The 18,814-nt window shown below is 25.9% G+C and overlaps 1 protein-coding gene across 1 annotated transcript in view; it reads right to left on the minus strand.

The window, feature by feature from the left end:
• LOC111629184 (protein melted-like) overlaps positions 1–18,814 on the minus strand; it is a 61,204-nt gene that overhangs the window by 9,989 nt on the left and 32,401 nt on the right. The window contains exons 4-10 of the mRNA XM_023373065.1: positions 15,502–15,646; positions 13,507–13,681; positions 12,158–12,321; positions 11,096–11,305; positions 2,808–3,177; positions 931–1,253; positions 687–845 (exon numbers count right to left, since the gene is read on the minus strand). Coding sequence (XP_023228833.1) covers positions 687–845; positions 931–1,253; positions 2,808–3,177; positions 11,096–11,305; positions 12,158–12,321; positions 13,507–13,681; positions 15,502–15,646 — 1,546 coding nt within the window. The remainder of the gene's footprint in view (positions 1–686; positions 846–930; positions 1,254–2,807; positions 3,178–11,095; positions 11,306–12,157; positions 12,322–13,506; positions 13,682–15,501; positions 15,647–18,814) is intronic.

Genomic DNA, 18,814 nt, shown 5'->3' on the forward strand with positions numbered 1-18,814 from the left:
CTCTGTTTAGAAATTGATTTAACCCCTTTCGCAACGTTAGCAAATTTAATAATGTCTTTATTTTTCACGATTGTCGATATCGTCGTTCTCGGAATACGGAATGCAACAGTTAAATCTCGAACACGCGTGCCACCTTCATATTTCTCAACAATCTCTTTTTTCAGTTCCGTTGTGATTCTAGTCATTTTTTTATTTTTCTGTTGCCCTTTTGCAATTCATGATTAATAAAAATAATAAAATGTTACTTACAAATTAAAATCAGAAGAAATTTAACAAAGTTATAAACCGTAGCACCGCGAACGTCTAGTCTAGTGTAGTACACCGATAATGTAAATTGTTCATAGATGGCAAGTATAATTGAATTAAGTCGTATACCGAATAAAAGTCGTATACCGAGCAAAATTTGTTTCGTTCAAACAGGACGTATTCCGAATTGGACGTATTCTAAAGCAGACGTATACCGAGGTTTCACTGTATTTCATCTATTGATTTTATATTAGTATTCTGTATAATAATATTTTATTACTAAAACAAAGTGTCATGTCCTTTTTTATGTGAGGAAACACAATAGCAAAAATTCCTTTGTCACTTTTAATAAGAATATTATGATTAAACAAAAAATAAATTTTGGTATATTGGCAGGAAAATTAGTTTTTATACTGGTAGTGAACATGTTAAATAAGTTTTAGTAATTTAAAATCATGCTTACCTTCAATTGTGCATTTTACAGGAAGGGGTATTTTAACAAATATTTTTTGCATATAGGCTTTAATTTTATCAAGATGTTTCTCACAGAAGTGTTGAACAGCATCTCGCATAGGATACGGCTCAAAAACTGAAATCCTCTAGGTAATACAGAATAAGTATTTTTTCAGTTATCAATATAGACTTATTCACTTTTTAAAATATTAAGTTGTTAATGAAACAAACCTGTGGATTTGCTGATCCTGTATGTGTAATCAGAGTAACACTTGTATTATTTCTCATTTTAGGACTATGTGAAATAGATGTAACAGCAGATGATGGCACAGTTGTTGAATTAAGTGAAACTGTTACTGCCTGTTGGTTATGAGAAGTTACAGGAGTAATAGCAGACTGACTTGCAGAGGTAGTTGGAGAAGTTGATTGACTTGGATGCAGAGATGGCCCATCTTGACCAGGATTTGAATGAGGAATGGCACTATTGATAGAAACTGTAACAGAAGTTGGTGCTTCTTCCTGTAATGTTGGCATACTTCCACTAGAAATATGTACATATACATATATATATGTGTGTGTGTGTGTAAATTATTTAAATAGCAATCAAATTTGTTAATTATTTTCCCATTAAAACAAAAAAAAAAATTTCAAATAATATGGCATAAATGTAAAATTTTTTATATTAAGTAAGAATTAGTATAATAATGCTTATATAATTTTTTATGTAAAGTTTTAATGCCTCTTTATTGTTATAAAAAGAGGAATTTTGAAAGAGTTATTAGAAAATATTATAAATTGCTATTACCTGTAGTAAATTAAAAATATCCATTGTATGGACTATAGAGAGCTTAAGTTATTTTATATTTTCCATCTACTTTTCATAGTCAATACCTCAATGAATTTTCCATTTACAGATTATTAATAAAGCAAATAAATAAATACCATTCTAAGAAAATAGACATTTATATAAAAATTAAATAATGCAAACATTTCTGCAATCCTCAACGAGAAAATTTTGATTTAATTATTTTGATACTTATGATTTTGAACTACTTTTTTCTATTTGCTGCAAATTATTGGTTGTTTAAATCCTCCAGAATATGATATTTACTAATTTAAAGAATTTTCTGCAGATAAAATTATATCATTTGATGACAGGAAACAATTGATCTTTTGTTCATAATTGACATCACTTTAAATTCAAAAATATGTCCAATAATCTTTGATAATAATTATATTTTACTATCTTATTTAGTGTGTTAACTACATTTTATTATAAAAATACATTTATCATAAATATATATAATATACATTTGTGTATATAATTAAGGATAGTGACTTAAAAGGTAAATTTTAAAATGTGAAATTAGTAACAAATAATTGAGTATGATATATTAGTACCTAATTCATAGTGAATTATTTAAAAAAAACTTTATGGTCTTTAATTTTNTAATTATTAACAATATAAATAATAAACACAGTAAATATAAATAAACAATATAAACATAAATACAGTAAATATTATTGAGATTGTAAATGCCTTGCCAACAAGATCCAACAGTGCTTCCTTCAAAGAGCCAACTGTCACTAGGAATAAGAAATTCAGCATCCTATCATCAATTATTAACTGAAAATCAATTCTACATCGCTGATTCAAATTTGTTAGTAACAATGAACTGCAATCTTCACTCTGGCAGATATTGTCAATTCAATATATCAATTAATTTTTGGTAGCTTTGCATTCCTTTCAATGACTCATATTTTACTCATAACATACAGGTTATATTCCATATTTTTGGGAGACCATCTATTAGATTTCTTAGATAATATGCTCACAACTCTTTTTCCTTTATTGTAATTTTTCTGTTTAAATTATTTAAAACTCTGATACTGACATTCTCTTTTAAATTTATTATTATTATATAACAGACTTATGATTTTGTCTGTTACTAATCGATACAGAATACTATTAATAGCTTAAAAACTTAATTTATTTAAAGAAAAATAATTTTTGTAAAATATCATTCAGTTATCAAATATATGGAATATTTATTTATAAACTTTTATATTCAATGAATAATTTAAAAAATTTTAATTATAAAACTTACTTGAAGTATTCATTGAAGGTAAGCGGCCCATACTACAATTAACTGCCTGCAGAGAACTGAGTTGAGTCATAGATCTAGCTTCAGGCGGAAGGACTGGATTTTGTCTTGATATAATTAAATTTGATCGACTTCCTCTCATACCACCATGCTGAATATTTGGTTTCATCAAAATAGGAGAAATAAATCCTGATGAAGGCGATAATGATTGTACTGTGGATACTGTTGTTGTTGTTTGGGTAATTGTTGTTAACTCTTGTTTACTACCACCAACTTTCACTATTGTAACACCACCTGAAGTTTGATTTATTAGATGTTGTGACCTAAAAAATCCAGTCATTATTAATACAATGTTTACATAATTACTATACTTCTGTTCTGAACTAGTTCATTCTTTTGGCAATTTGATGCTTTAGACCAGTGTTTTTCAACCTTCTTGAATACGCAACCCCTTTACAAGTTAAAAAATTCTGGTGACCTCCTAGGACCATATTAAAACTATATCAGCGATTTAAAAACTAAGTATTTAATTTTCTTTCTGTTGAGACTTAAATATCAATCGAAAAACCAATTGTACTGTAAATTTTACAGCACAACTGGTTTTTCAGGTTTATTTTAGAGTATAAAATAAACAGGCACAGCCTTATCACTGAAATTGTAGTTTTTCTTTTTATTGTAGTGTAGGACCTACAAACACTTGTCTTTTTCTTTTACCCGTGACCCTTCGTGTAAGGCTTTGTGACCCCCCTGGGGGTTGCGACCCACAGGTTGAAAAACACTGCTTTAGACTATTTGACAAATCATTGTCATTGAAAGTGTCATGTATTCATCTCAAGTTGTACATTAGTCAAATCCTATTTAGATAATGAAAAATATCTGGCATTGAAATCTTGAAATTAATTATATTACATTAAAAATTTTAAACCTTAAAACTTAATTTTTTAATTAAAACTGTGATCATCCAAAAATAAAAAAATAACAAAAAGCAAGCAAACTTTATCTGGGAATAAAGTTCCAATTATTATATCTGAAATTAAATTTTGATAGTTCATAATAAAACTTTAAAACATTCATCAAAATATCCAAATACCAAAAGTGCACAAAAGTTTTGATAAATCAGATTTAGATTTAGTAACATGTTCAGATTTTATACATTTTTGAGTTTTTTATTTGATTCATCATTCAACCATTATAAAGTTATGAAGAAATAAAATTACAATGATTACTTTATAGTAGCTCACTCCAAGTTGTTTTATTTTAATTTAGTTTTTCCTGCAACAACAACAACAACAAAAAAAAGATAACCAATTAAAATGTTTTCAACACATCATTATACTGTACTGTAAATGAATAAACTCAGCATAAAAATTTAATGAAAAATAATAATGTTTACTGATCTTTTAAAATAATTTTTATTAAATATTACAATGTTTTACATATAATTATACATTATTACAAGTTAAACATCTATATTCTACATCAAAATATATAACAATTGTTTACTTCTTGTATGAATGAATGGAAAATAATTTTATTTATATATGCAAAATGCCAGCATTGGGCTCCTGAAAATGAAATGCTGAAGACAGAAGAGGCCTTCTATATCTCCACATAGATATGCATCTGCAATAATCATTTGATATTATGACAACCAGAAACATAACTATGTGATCAAGCTATTAAATTTTTACTTTTTGTTCATGTTTCTTAACTGCCCAACATTCTGATCAATTTAACATTTTGGATCCAACTACTATTTTATAACACTCTTTTAGTCTCAATGATACATATCAACTATAAATATATAATTGATCTTATTTGTAATCTCTTCATTAATTTTTTCATTCACTTGGAATATAAATGCAACATATTTAAAATTTGTTAGTTGGCTGATGATCTTCCATTTTCAAGTCATCCTTGTTTTAAGGAAAGTGAGGATGGCTTAGTTCTTAGTAAAAGAAAATGTAATATTTGAAATATTACTCCATAAATTACATTTTTTTTTTTTCCTGTCAATATTCAGACTTAGTTCCACTTATCATCCATTAAGTTTTGTCACTACATCTTTCATCTTACCAAGAGATCTCTTTGTATATCTTTTGTTATTGTGTTCAGCAGAGAAGCAAACAGGAAGTAGCTTAGCAAAATCTAAGTTTTCTAGTGCCACAAAGATCAAATAAAAAATATCTTTTCTCTTTATTTTTCCATAAGTTTTCACTATAATCACGATTATTTTTCTTAGGAGATATCCAGAATATTTTAAAGATATTTTATGTCACAGAAATATTTTTTCAATTTTTTCTTCTACAATTGAAATAATTTCATTCATTTAATACAGTAATATACTAAGCAAACAATCACACCACAAACAGTGATGTTTTATTCAAAAATCATATGTTATCAGTGTATTTTGATTCAGTGTATCAAAATAGACATAACATTTGATTTTTGAATAAAACATCACCGTTTGTGATGCGATTGTTTGTTTAATGATTAAAGCAGCATTTATATTGAATTTTATTAAAAACATACTGTTAAGTATTTTTATTAAAAACAATTACATGAATAATATTAGTTAAAATGAAATTAAACTCTACTAAAAATAATATCATTTAAGAAAGTATAGTGCAATGTAGCCAGCACTCTCCTTATACTGTATATGTCTCTGGCTTCTCTGATCAATCTCCCACATACAAAGCCAAATTGATTTCCAGGGATAATTTACAGTTTTTGAGCCTTCATAGTATGGTTCATGAATTTGATTCAGCAGTAGTTATCACAAGCATCTGCACCAACTTTCTTTTTACAACTGATTGTATATTTATAATTTTCAATTTTTATAATAATTCTCTATAATTACAATTTTTGTGATAACTCAGGATGTATTTTCTTCATAATTCGAAGTTTAGACTATTTACAAAAATAATGTAGATACTAGTAACTCCCACTAGAGGGCCAGAAGCAGTTTAAAAAGTGGATAAAAATGATAAGGTGTGAAGAATTTCTTTGTGTTTTTAATTGTAAAAGTGTCAGAAACCTACAAGAAAAGGCTGACACTTGATCTTTTTTTAACCTTGAAGTTTTTTTTACCAATTTTTACCTGTGTTTAAGAAGAGTTCTTCAAAGCAATTTTTTAAGACTGTTACTTCTGTGGTAGTGTATAAGGGATAAAGATGGACTCAAAAGTTAATTTGACTTTTTGTAAATAGTCTAAACTTCGAATTATGAAAAAAATAATGATTCTCTTCTTCCAGGCCTCTGACATTTTTCCACTCTAAGATCTTATTTAACAATTTGGTTAAGGTTATCTCTTAATTTTCCACACCTCCATTGTTATTCTATCTAAACCCACTACTGCTTTGCTATTTTTCATCTTTTTTGTTACTATGACTTCTGTATGAGATTTGACCTAAAGATTCATGTACCGGTACTTCTGTATCTAATAATGGTTTGTTTTTTGTTCAACAATTTCTAAAAATATTCCTTCTATTGAGTGTCTACCATCCTTCTACCATATTAAGAGGAGTTCTATTTTTGTCTTTTATGTAATGCAAGACTTGAAAATGCTTTTAATAAGAAGCAAAACACAAATTTATTTATTTTACACAACACTTTTAAAATTCTTTACATAAAATAAATATTTCATATATAATTATTATTATACTTATTTGAAATTATGTATTTTAAAATAAAATTATTTTTGCAATATTTATTTTAGCTTTTAATATTTTAATACAAAAGCATTTATTAATATTTCCATAGAATATGTTTATATAATTTCATTTGCCAATCTTTCTAATTCTTGTGAATTATAATTTGTTAGATATTTTTTTTAATCATAATCATCAAATTAAATATAATAATTGAATTTTATTGTGTAATTGTTTTGAGATTCACTTATATTGATAACAATGAATGGTGTAATTAAATAAGAAGTTAATAGATATTCTAGTTTCTATCTGTCATTAAAAGAACATGTTAAAACAAAAAATGTGTAACTTGAAATTTATTAATTTGCAAACAAAATAACAATTCAAACCTGTGGGTGTCAAACTTATTTTTGTACATGGACCATATTAAAAGTTAAATTTAGTTCTCAGGCTGCAGTGAAGTTTGAGAAAAATGTGAAAGTCACAATTTTGAAAGCCACATGTAAACTTCCAAAATTACATGTAAAAGAAATGTTTCTTTTTGCATATTGATCCAAAACTCTGATTACAATTTTTAGACTATATAATGAAAATTCAGCAACAGGATCTATTACATCATTTATCTTCAGAATTTTATCAAAATTATAAAAATATGAGCTAATAGACTTTTGTTTTAACTTAATTGATCGTCAGGTCAAAATTTTCTGATGTTTTTCAATGTAAATAAAATATACTTCCAATAATACAATAAATATTTAAACATCTTAATATTTTAATGAAATATTATATTTTGTATATATTGAACAAACATTTAATGAAATGATTGAGAATAAATATTTTTAGACAGTTGTTCAAAAGTTAGTTAAAAATTTGTAACACTAATTCTTAATATGAAATGTTTACTTTACAATTTTGTTTGTTTTCTTTTAAAAATTTATTTAATTTAGTTGATATTTGAATAAAGTAACCATTTTCAGATGAAAGAAACTTATAGAATACAAATAGCAGAACCATAATGAGCATCATACACCAGTTTAGTACATTTGATTATTTCCACTAGTTTTAGTATTCAATGTTTATACCTCTCAAAATAATTTGAAAAATGCTGATTTGGTATACTTTCTAGAACAAATAAAAATCAACATAAAATATGAGGTAATGTTTTAATCAGAGAGATGTCTAATCTAGGTTGGACATCTCTCTGATTAAAACAATGTTTAACATTTAAAAAAATAATTAAATCTGATAATATGTAATCATTATCAGTTATTGTTGTCAGTCACAAATAAAGGCTGGGAGTATGAAAAGACAATCTCAAAATGTCTGTTTACCTGAGAATAATGAAAACAATCAAAACTTTGATTACAATAAGCAAAGTTCTATAAGTGCATTTTAACTTTTTAAGCTTTGGGACATGCTAACTCTAATATCATCATCAGCCATTTAATGTCATCTGCAATTAAAATAAGTAGATTCTACTGTATACATTAAATATAATTAAAGAATTTAATGTCAAAATTGTTGAAAAAATTTTCAAATACATCAAATATAAAAGTTGTTGGAAAGTTATGCTAATGTGAGAATTCAGGAGTAGAGAGTAATTTTATACAATCACTTAAAAATTTATTAAATTCATCAACAATTTAAAGTAACATTTTAATGTCAAAAATGACACATTTTATCATTTTTCGTGGAAAAGAGAAATAAAACTTTCTTTGGGAGAGATGTTATCACACTTCTCCAACAAACATTTGTCCATTTGCGTCAGAAATATATCCTGTCAGATATTACAAATACCCAAATCTAATTGGAGAGAAATTTAGAATAAAAGGCAGAGAAATTGGATTCTCAGGGCAGCATCCGAAAGTAACAAGGACTGTCAGATAGAAGTGCGGAAGCCATAGGAAGAGCATAGTCCTGCTCCAGCTCTCCATATCCGTCTCCCATTCTTCAGCCATCTCGATATCAGAAAAGAAGCACTATACATCGACCAGACTAAATATACTAGTCTAGACAGAGGTATTATTGTATAGATTATTGTAAACTCTCTCTCTCTCTCTCTCTGTAGTTAGGCATCGATTTAACAATAGATTGTTTTTTATGTATTTTTTTATGTATTTCTTTATTTTATTTCATTAAATGTTTATTAGTTATTTGTTAACCTGTCTATTCACTTGGTTAAATGCTGACATCCAAACTACCCACAATAAGAACTTACCCGTGACTCTCCTCACTCAAAATTTGTACAGCCCTCCTTTGATTATAGATCATAATACAGTAGAACCTCGAAAACTCGACCTAATGTGGACCGAAGGGTGGCCGAGTTTGTGAAAATGCCGAGTTATCGGGAATGGGGTTAAAAAAAATAAGTACGAGTATTTCCTCAGAAAATACTGTACTGTACTTGTACAGTATTTACTTGTACANCAAGTATCCAAGGCCAATGATCAGACTATAAAATTGTAATGTCATCCTTTAAATACAAATACTTTTCCATTTACCATTTCTTTTACTCAGAGAGGAATTCATAAGAAAATTATCAAAATTTTTTGAAAATAAAATTTCTTACTAACACTATCCCTCTGTCTCAGTTTATTAATACAACCTTCTATATATCAGAGCAATTTATAGACATTTACCACAACTGATGTATTTGCCAATGAATAACACCAATGAAAAACATTGTTTTTCCACTGGTTTCTTTGGTGTTTTTGTATTTGCAAATTCTAGACAGTTGATATATACAGTAGAACCTCAATTATCCGGACTAATTGGGGATGAAGGTAATCTGGATAAGGAAAAATTCGGATAATCGAAACAAATACTTTAATTTGTCTTTTAATAATAATACAACACGTTTTCTTTTCAATGACATATCGGTAATATTAAAAGTAAATACTGTATTTAAATCGTGATCAAATTTTCAAGAAACAAACTTTTTTATTGAATTTGGACTACTACTGACCAGCACTAACAGACTATCTATTGTTTAAAAAGGCCCTCTGGTGGCACAAGAAGGTGGATTTTATAAAATAAAAAGCAGTTGAAACTGCATTTTTATGAATAAAAATTTGACAAACTATTTATCGTTTTATGACGAGTAAAATTTTTTCGTCGCGTTCGCGGCTTTTAAGTAATGCATAAACCTTCGAGGCGCGAGGCCCTTCGGACCGCGAGGCATAGGCGGTGGCCCACGTCGTCCATGCCTTACGCCGCCCTTGGTCATAGAAATGATGTAATTTGAATATAAATTATTTATAAATACGTATGTCAAGTTATATTTTTATTACTACGTAAAATATATTTAAGAGTTTACGACCACTGTGCTGGGTGAGACGTTGTTGAAACAAAAAAAGTTATGCATTCCATCACGTACATAAGCAGTGTCATAATTCACCAAGTGCAAATCAGCAAATTCATAAAATTTTTGTTTATTTTGAACAATCTGGATAATCGAAAATCCAAATAATAGAAATCCGGATAATCGAGGTTCTACTGTATATATCAACTGTTTAGAACCCATATATCAGAGCATCAAAAATATTTACTCAAAACACATTGAACTTGCAAAAGTGGCTTTTGACAACAAAATGTTCCCGTTGTAAGATGGCATAAAAAAAATCTCTTAACTCGAAACTTTTTAATACTTAAAGTATCTTCATATTGACATTAACTTTTCTTTTAATGTTGCATCATGTTGTAAAAGCAAAAATAGGGTGCCAAATATTATCTATTTCATGATATTTGTATTGTTTTTCTAACTATTGCTCAACAAAATTTAATAAGATTGATTTTTTTATTTAAAATTTTACTTCCTATAGAAAATATCTTAAAATTCAATTTCAAAAACATAGTACATCTTATAATTGATGGAATTTTAGAATCAAAGAAATATAATAGTAAATAATTATGTTTAAACAATCACATAATGCAATTAAACTTAAATACAGCACCAAACTATCAACAGATTACTAGAAATCAAAGATTTTTAGTACAAAAGAAATATTTGAAATACAAGATTCAATCTTGTATTTCAAATATTCTACAAGATTCAATCTTGTATTTTGAATATTACTTTGGAATGTTTCTGTTTTCAAATTTGAGTGTATCCTAACAATAGCCAATAAATAAACTGAAAATGTTTGATTTCTAGTAATCTTTTTTGATTGTTTTGGTGTTGTATTTTAAGTAAATAATTACTTCAAAATAGTTTCTGATACAAACTTTTCAAATGAATAGATTTATATAATTAAGCATTAGAATACAAAGAATAATTTAAACATATCATCATCATTTGTATCTCCAAACTGTCATTTAAATCTTAAGTTACCAAAATTACATGCCCACCAGTGGCGGAATGGATAAAACCACTAAACACTGGTAGTTGGTGCTGGGTTTGCACTTCACCAACAGGCTAGCCACATGGAGTTTTCCAGGTTTTCTTCACATCAGTAACACCTAAATAGGGGCAAATTTTCCCATAAAAAGACCTCCCAGGAGATATTTCCCTGACAAATTGTCCATGTGTTGCATTGTCTCAAAAAAAATCTCAAAACTGAAATAACATAACTTACATAAAACAAATGCATAGGAGTGTATTCATATGTATAATAAAGTAAATACATTTATTAACTAACTTACTTTATTTAATTTTCCAATTATTCCTAACATTCTGGCTACCAACGTAATTGTTCCTGGTTGTTGTTCGGCAGCCATCTTTATTTTTTGAATGTGTTCAGTAAAAGATTGTGGCCTTACAGCTGCCATATCTAAAAATATTTGTAAAACAGAAGTTGCTGTGCTGGAAATTGTAAGACATTCACTCAGCTGAGGAAGATTGCTCTCCAAAAGCTTTAAAAAAAAAATTTTTTAATTATGACTTCATAATCAATAAAAATACCAATTATAACTTATTTAAAATGTAGTAATCAAATAATTTTGTTTTTAATAATAATAAAAGTTATATCTGGATCTGTTTATTTTAACAAAATATAAGCAAGACCTAATCGAAGATAAACTATAAACTGAAGATAAAATATAAGCAAGATTAACCGAAAATAATTTCAAATCAAAATATATTTATAAATAATAATATTTAATATAGGAATAGAAATGACTAGATTAATAAAATGTTAAATTATATAATCCATACTATTACACTATCTTTGGTGACATGATTTTGAAAAATTTCAGCTTGTGTTTTAATTTTTCTAATATATAGAACTAATACCACTTAAGAAAAATAATATCTGAAACTCAGGATAGATGAAGTTTTGTTTAAATATAATATTAAGTGCTATAAATGAAAAAAATTTTGCTTATTCATTTAACCACCATATTTCACTTCATTATCATGGATTGTACAGGATGGAAGTATCATATGTACTTTACAGGATTGGAAGAATCAATTATAGATGGCTATTAAGTAAAAAATAACTGTATACATATTTAATAAATAACTTAAAAATATAAAGATTTATAAAACTGCAAATTATTTTATAAATAAATTTTATATACAGATTTATTTGTGGTTTTTAATTCTGATTTGATTTCAAAATGGAAACGGCAGTTAAATGAAATTTAATACAATGAAATAAAGTAAATAACAAACAGATGACATTGTAAAATAGATATTAATTATAACTCATAAGTTAAGAATTCAGATTTATAAATTTAGATTAAATTTAAACAAAAATTACTTACTGAAGGTTTATGTTTAGCAATCAAGCCAAACAGGTTCAAAAGGCTAAGTTTTTCAGAATTTTCACACTGTGGTAATAATGACACTAAAGCCATAACATGATCATGAATAGGTTCTTTATTAACTGCATAAATCTGTGGTAAAACTCGAGCCAGCGAATAATTACCTGAAAGTTTAACAACAATTTTTCATATCACATGCAAAAATTAAAACAGCTTCAAGTATTTTTCTGATATATGAAGGCCTTTCATACAATACGGTCATGGTAAAATGCTGTACATGGAGAAACTTGTCAGAGCCATAAACAGTTTTTTTGCCATATATAATAATTCAGAATACTGTATACTTCTATACTCTCTTTCATACATCACAATTTTTTGCCAAGTTTAATGCATTTTGCTAGATATATGGCAAAATGCATTAAACTTAAACTTAAATTTCCATTCCTGAAAATGTAGGGTTACAAAGTGGATGTTTAATTACTAATAAATTACTAGTTCAAGAAAGATATGTTTTGTGGGATAAAAGTTTAGAATATAAATCTCAATATTTAACAATAAATCAGTGGAATTACATTTTTCATTTTAGAATTTTGACGAAGTAAAGCAGTTACAGTTACTAAAATTATGTGTGTTAATAATATTAAAACTAGTAACATAACAATACATTCTCATCTTTTCACTGGTTTAGTTTAGTTTAAATATTTATCACAAATATCAGCTTAATCAGGGTTGCACAATGAGGCAACCCTGACGGAAAAAAAATTATGTTGGCAAAGTTCCAAGGCTGCCTATTAGGAACTCATGGAACCATAGATTTCTCATGATGAAGTAACATATTATACAAACAACTCAATAACTCATCACTTGTTAACACAGATGTATGAAAGTAAAAAATTTAGAGCTGTCTTGCCATATCTTGTTAAATAAGGTAGAAAATGCTCCCACCAAACTTCTTTCCATATTTACCAGATGAGCATAATAAACTATTTGATTATTTTTCACTTATGTAATAAGTATAGACAAATGGCACAATTTCTCTGGTGCATCATAAACCATTGCTTCAACCAACTGTAAAAAAACTAATTGAAAATACGGAAAATATCATATGCAAGTTGCCATGAGTAGACAAGGCTGGCTACCATGTTTAGATACAGAACTGTGGCTAGTCACAGTCTCAAACCAAATTGTATGAAAGGCTAACAAGTAAAAAACAAAATTTTAAATTTTAATTTATAACATTCTGATAACTTTTCTATATAGTATATTTTAAAATAATTTTGATTAAAAAAAATTAATATATAAAACAAAAAAAAATTGTCCAACTAAAAATATTTTTCTGAAAAATTTACCACTAATAATGCTGTCAATAATTGGCTGAATATGAGGTGCAAGTAGTTCAGCATTATTAATTGCTGCCAAAGATAGATAACTGGATAAGTTTCGGCTCAATTCCTTATTTCCTCGATGCAGAAATTTCACAGCTACAGGAAGTGCTAACCTCATTACATTTTTCTTGCTATGGTTCTATATAAAATTAAATTTTATATATTGAAAATGACCATACTTAAAATTAAAATATATATTAAATTATCATTTTAAAGTAAAAAAAGCCAACATTATATTTTCAGTAACTTTTAAACATATACATTGTTAATATAATGTATTATTTTTATATTGATATTTTTATCTAAGCATATTATATTTTAAAATCAAATATGATTCTATATAATCACAAATTTTACAGATTAAACTCACATATATATAAAGCAGTTAAGATCCAAGTCTCTGATTATCTTTTCTTTGCAAATAAACTTAGTAATAATATAATAGAGCAATATTTCCCAAACTGCATACTCCTTTTAAAATTTTAACAATACTGGCAAACCCAATTAGACAAAATATAATTTGGAAGTTACACTTGTAATAATATTTCACTCAAACACAAATAACTACAAAGATATTTATACTTTAACATTTACTATATAATAATACAAACATATGAAAATTTTTATAAATTATTAAATACATTTTCAGCTATATACACCTACATAATATTACAGTAAGATCAAAGTTATAAAATTTTATTTTCAGTAATAAAAATTAGCTTAATAAGAAACAAAATTGCTTCCATTGGAAAAACTTTACAATAGAACTAGCCATCATCAAACTAGTCTTTTTTTTTTCAAATCATCATTAATATGTTAGCTATCAAGTTCATATTATTCACAAATGATTTCAATCTACTTTTTATGAAATAACTAAGTTGAAAAGAACAACTGTGCCAAAAATAAATGATTATTAAAAAATAAAAATAAAATTAAATTCATAAATTTTCCTAATAAATTGAAATGCCAATAAAATGAAAATAAGGGATCTGTTGAAATATTTCTGTTACAGTAAAATTTCATTATATTGACACAGTCAAAAATGCAAGGATAAAAAAAAAACTTTTTTTCACAATTAAAAAAAACTTACATTTTGAAGTAAAAAAGTTTTTTAAAATGCAATTTATCTTACTATTTATATGCAACCAAATTTCACATTTTCAGAATGTAAGTTATATTAAACACAAAATAAAAATTTATACTGTAATAAAAAAATTAAGTTATTAAAAATATCATGAATAAACATCTAAAATAGCAATACAGTAGTAGAGTGTCAGGATTCCAACTGATCAAAAAGTGTTATTACTGCTACTTAAATCTATTATTTTCTGCTAAAAAGTCTAATTTTTGTTTGTATTGTTTGTTTCTCAAAGTTTTTTCAATGAAATACTACACTGTGGTACAGCATTCCAGCATGTCATAACACACACTTTTTTTAAAAATTCCTTTATGCAAATCAATTTCTTCTCTTCCAAAGAAAACTGCTTTTTTTTTCTTTTTGTTTTCTCCATTTTTCTCTGTAAACTTAAAAGAAATAACTATAGAGTAATAGCATCAAAATTAAACCATAATTAGGATTAAAATTATTGTTGACAATTAACTAAACATTAAAATTAGTGTTTCCAGATTAACATGATATTCATCATTTACAAAAAATGAATAATTATGATTTATAGATTTCAGTATAATGAAACTTTTGTTTTGTAACTAATAAAATTTTTTATTATATTAAACTGAAATTTTTATTATAATGGTATTTGTTAAACTAAAAAATTTGTGCATTGATCTGAATAGGAAATTGGCAGGGATTCAAGATAAATTCATTACATGAAAATTTCATTAAACTGGCATTCATTATACCAACATTTCATTGTAGTATAAATATTAAGGCTAAAATATCAATTACATTAAAAATTAATTAAAAAAAAATTCAAAATTAAAATGAATATGAAAACTTACAAGAAAGATGCAACTAACTATATCTGAAGCAATTTTGGCATGAGGTGGATCCTCATCTTTTGCAGAAGGTCTAAGATCATGATTCAAACAAGATTCAAGAAGTGTAACCATAGCTTTTGCATGATATTCTATAGTACCAGTTTCCCTAAAAAATTATTTTATAAATATTATTTATTTATTTGGCATAATTGCATTTCATACAGAATAGATCTACATGTTTAATATCTAATACACCAATCAATAAATACAAATCATTTACAAATAAAATAAATATTTAAAAACTATATTTTGTAATATTTTACATAAGATCTTCAATTTTTACAAAGACAAATTTGAAAACTGCTAATAATCCAACTATGTAATTTTATAATAAAGCATTCAAAAAATTTTCAGTACATTATCTGCAATAAAAATATATATAATACACTGCAATAATAAAAATAACTATGTAAATAGAAAATGTGGCCTAATGATCTATAACACATCTGTTCAATATTTTAGCTGTAACCAAGAGAATCTTATATGTTATAGCTTAAAATCAAAATGTATATGTTTTACTTTGATTTAACAGTATCTTAGTGAAATTGTCACTTATTTTCAAATTCATTCTTCTAAAATTGAGAAGAAATATGAATTTGGCTTTTAATTAAATGGATAATTTTGATTAAAGATAGTCACATGTAATGCTAGTTATTAATAAACACATAGTATTAGTATCCCAGTAAATAAAAATAGTTAAATAAGATTTTAATAAAATTCAAGATATCTCAAACAAGATGGGTTACAATTCATATATAATGAATTATTCATTAATTTATTCTAACTAGAAAAGCTGCAATATCTGAATTCTTCACACTGATACTGATAATTTTAAAAAATGTCAAATTCTATAATTTTTTAATTAACCAAGTTTTTCTCTGTTTATATTATTATTACATTATTTCTTTTTACAAATATTTCCAAAGAAAAATTTCTCTTAAAACTCATTAAAAAGTGAATAAACTTTATTTCTTTAACAACTTTAGAAAATTTATTGATATATGAATAAATATTAAAAAGTTTCAAAAGTTATATATATATCACAATTTTAATATATTTTTTTAAAATTGAATATCTTGTTTATTTCCAGGAATACTTACATAGGAGAATGTATGAATTGTCTTTCATTTTATTAATTTTCATTCTACTTTGCATTTTGTTACTATTAATTAATATGTATATACCTACATTTCATCTGTAAATATCAACACTGTACACTATAATAATCCTTAACTGCCCATTTTATAAAGTGTGTCAATTCTTAGAAAATAATTTTTATCTACACAATTCTAAACTTTAGTACTTTTATTCATGACACAAACATTTTTAAATATAAAACTATTTAAAATTTGATTTCTATTCATTTTACTATATATTTAATTATATTTATCAGATGTTTAGTTTTAGATAAAACATTTAAAAAAATTATAACTAAAATTTTTCAAAATATAAAAAACCTCTTCTATGAATCAATGAAATAGAACAGACAGATCATGTCTTTTCCTTTTAATTCATCAATAATTTTATAATACAACCAATCTGGCACAAGATATTAAAGATAAGTGATATTTAACTCCTTATAAATATTAAATTCTTTAAAACCAAAAACATTAACTATTAAAAACTAACTGTTCAAATTTATATCTATCTTAGTAGGTGATATTTATTTTTAATACATGAATACATACTATCAGCTTTTTTAAACTATTCTGTAAACAAGGTGCTCTTCAGCAGAAACTAAAGCTCTAAATCACTGCATAATTATGAGAAAAATTCAAAATTGTGTGTAAATCATCATCATTATTATTATTATTACAACTTTTATTAAAACATACAGTAGGGTGTCGTTTATCCGAAGGTCAGTTATCCGAAGGAATTCCAGTTGACAAATTTAAATTTTTGCCAGTGCTGTGGCGCTGTAATCTTTGGCTATGTCTTCGGCTACTCAAATATTTTACGTTTTTGATACTAAATTAACTTCTGAAGTATAATTTTTTATTGTTTTTATATTTTTCAATATATTTATTTTGTTTCTACAAAATAAAAAAATAATTTTTAACGATACAATAGTCTTCGTTAGGCTTAACATCGACGAAAATTCAACGCAAAGCGACACGCAACAGAGAAAAATTTCAACACGGGATAAATTAATATATTTTTTCATACATAATTGGTTATCTGAAAAATAAGTTATCCGAACAACCCCAGTCCCCAATTGATTCAGATAAACGACGCTCTACTGTATTAATATAGAGTATGCAAATCAAATAGCTAACTTATTTTTCAACAATGTTAAAAATAAATCAAATAAACATACTTGTACAAAAAAAGTTATTTTTTGTTTTGAAAACAATTTTGGGAGATAAAAATAAATAATCTGATTAGGAGATTAAAATATTCTGATTTTGAGAAATTTGATATTTCTCATTAGTATATGACATTGTTGCTGGCCTTTAATATTCTAATTCTGAGCAAAGATATTCTCAATTTATTTCATTTCTAATTTTTATAGTTTACTTGTCTCTTGACCTTTTTCTTCTCTTACTAACCAACTGTTCTGTATTTCGGAGCCATTCTCTTACTAACCAACCATTCTTGATCATCTATTATCTAATTATTTATTTAAATGACCAGATCATTATCATTTAATGATTTTAGTCTTCTAGATAAATCTATAAACCCATCTAAGATCTTTCATTTCTAACTTTGTCCTTTCCTGTGAATTCAAACATACTTCTCTGTATTATCTTTTGGCACAATTTTTCATATTTGTTTTACAATGATAGATCAGTTTGGGCACCATAAGTACATTGAAAAAATAATTACTCCAAAAATTAAATTACTAGATAAAATTCGCTTTTCATCCAATCTTTCATCCTCCAAAAGTATTTGTCATCCTAGGCACCAATTTTTCTTTAAATCACATTTATTATTAAATATCATTACTTTCATTTTTTTGAAATTGATGCCAAAGATTACAACTACTTTTTTTATAAGTCACTAACTGTCTCTATAATTCATTTTCAATAAACAGAACAGAATTATAATCTATTTATTGAAAATTGGATTATGAAACTTGAATTAAAAGATTAATTAATATAAAAGAAAAAAAATTATTTTCATATGATTAAAATCTAAAATTTTTAAATTGTTTAAATTTTGTTATTTGTATTCTGTAAAAAAAATAATGCAATAATGAAAGTTTACTATTATTTTCATCAAGTTTGACACTTTTTTGTTAATTGAAAAATAAGAACCAATCATTTGGAGTAAG

The sequence above is a fragment of the Centruroides sculpturatus genome, unplaced genomic scaffold (genome assembly GCF_000671375.1).
Source record: "Centruroides sculpturatus isolate CEXI.00-Female unplaced genomic scaffold, Cexi_2.0 scaffold608, whole genome shotgun sequence".
Classification (NCBI taxonomy): Eukaryota; Metazoa; Arthropoda; class Arachnida; order Scorpiones; family Buthidae; genus Centruroides; species Centruroides sculpturatus.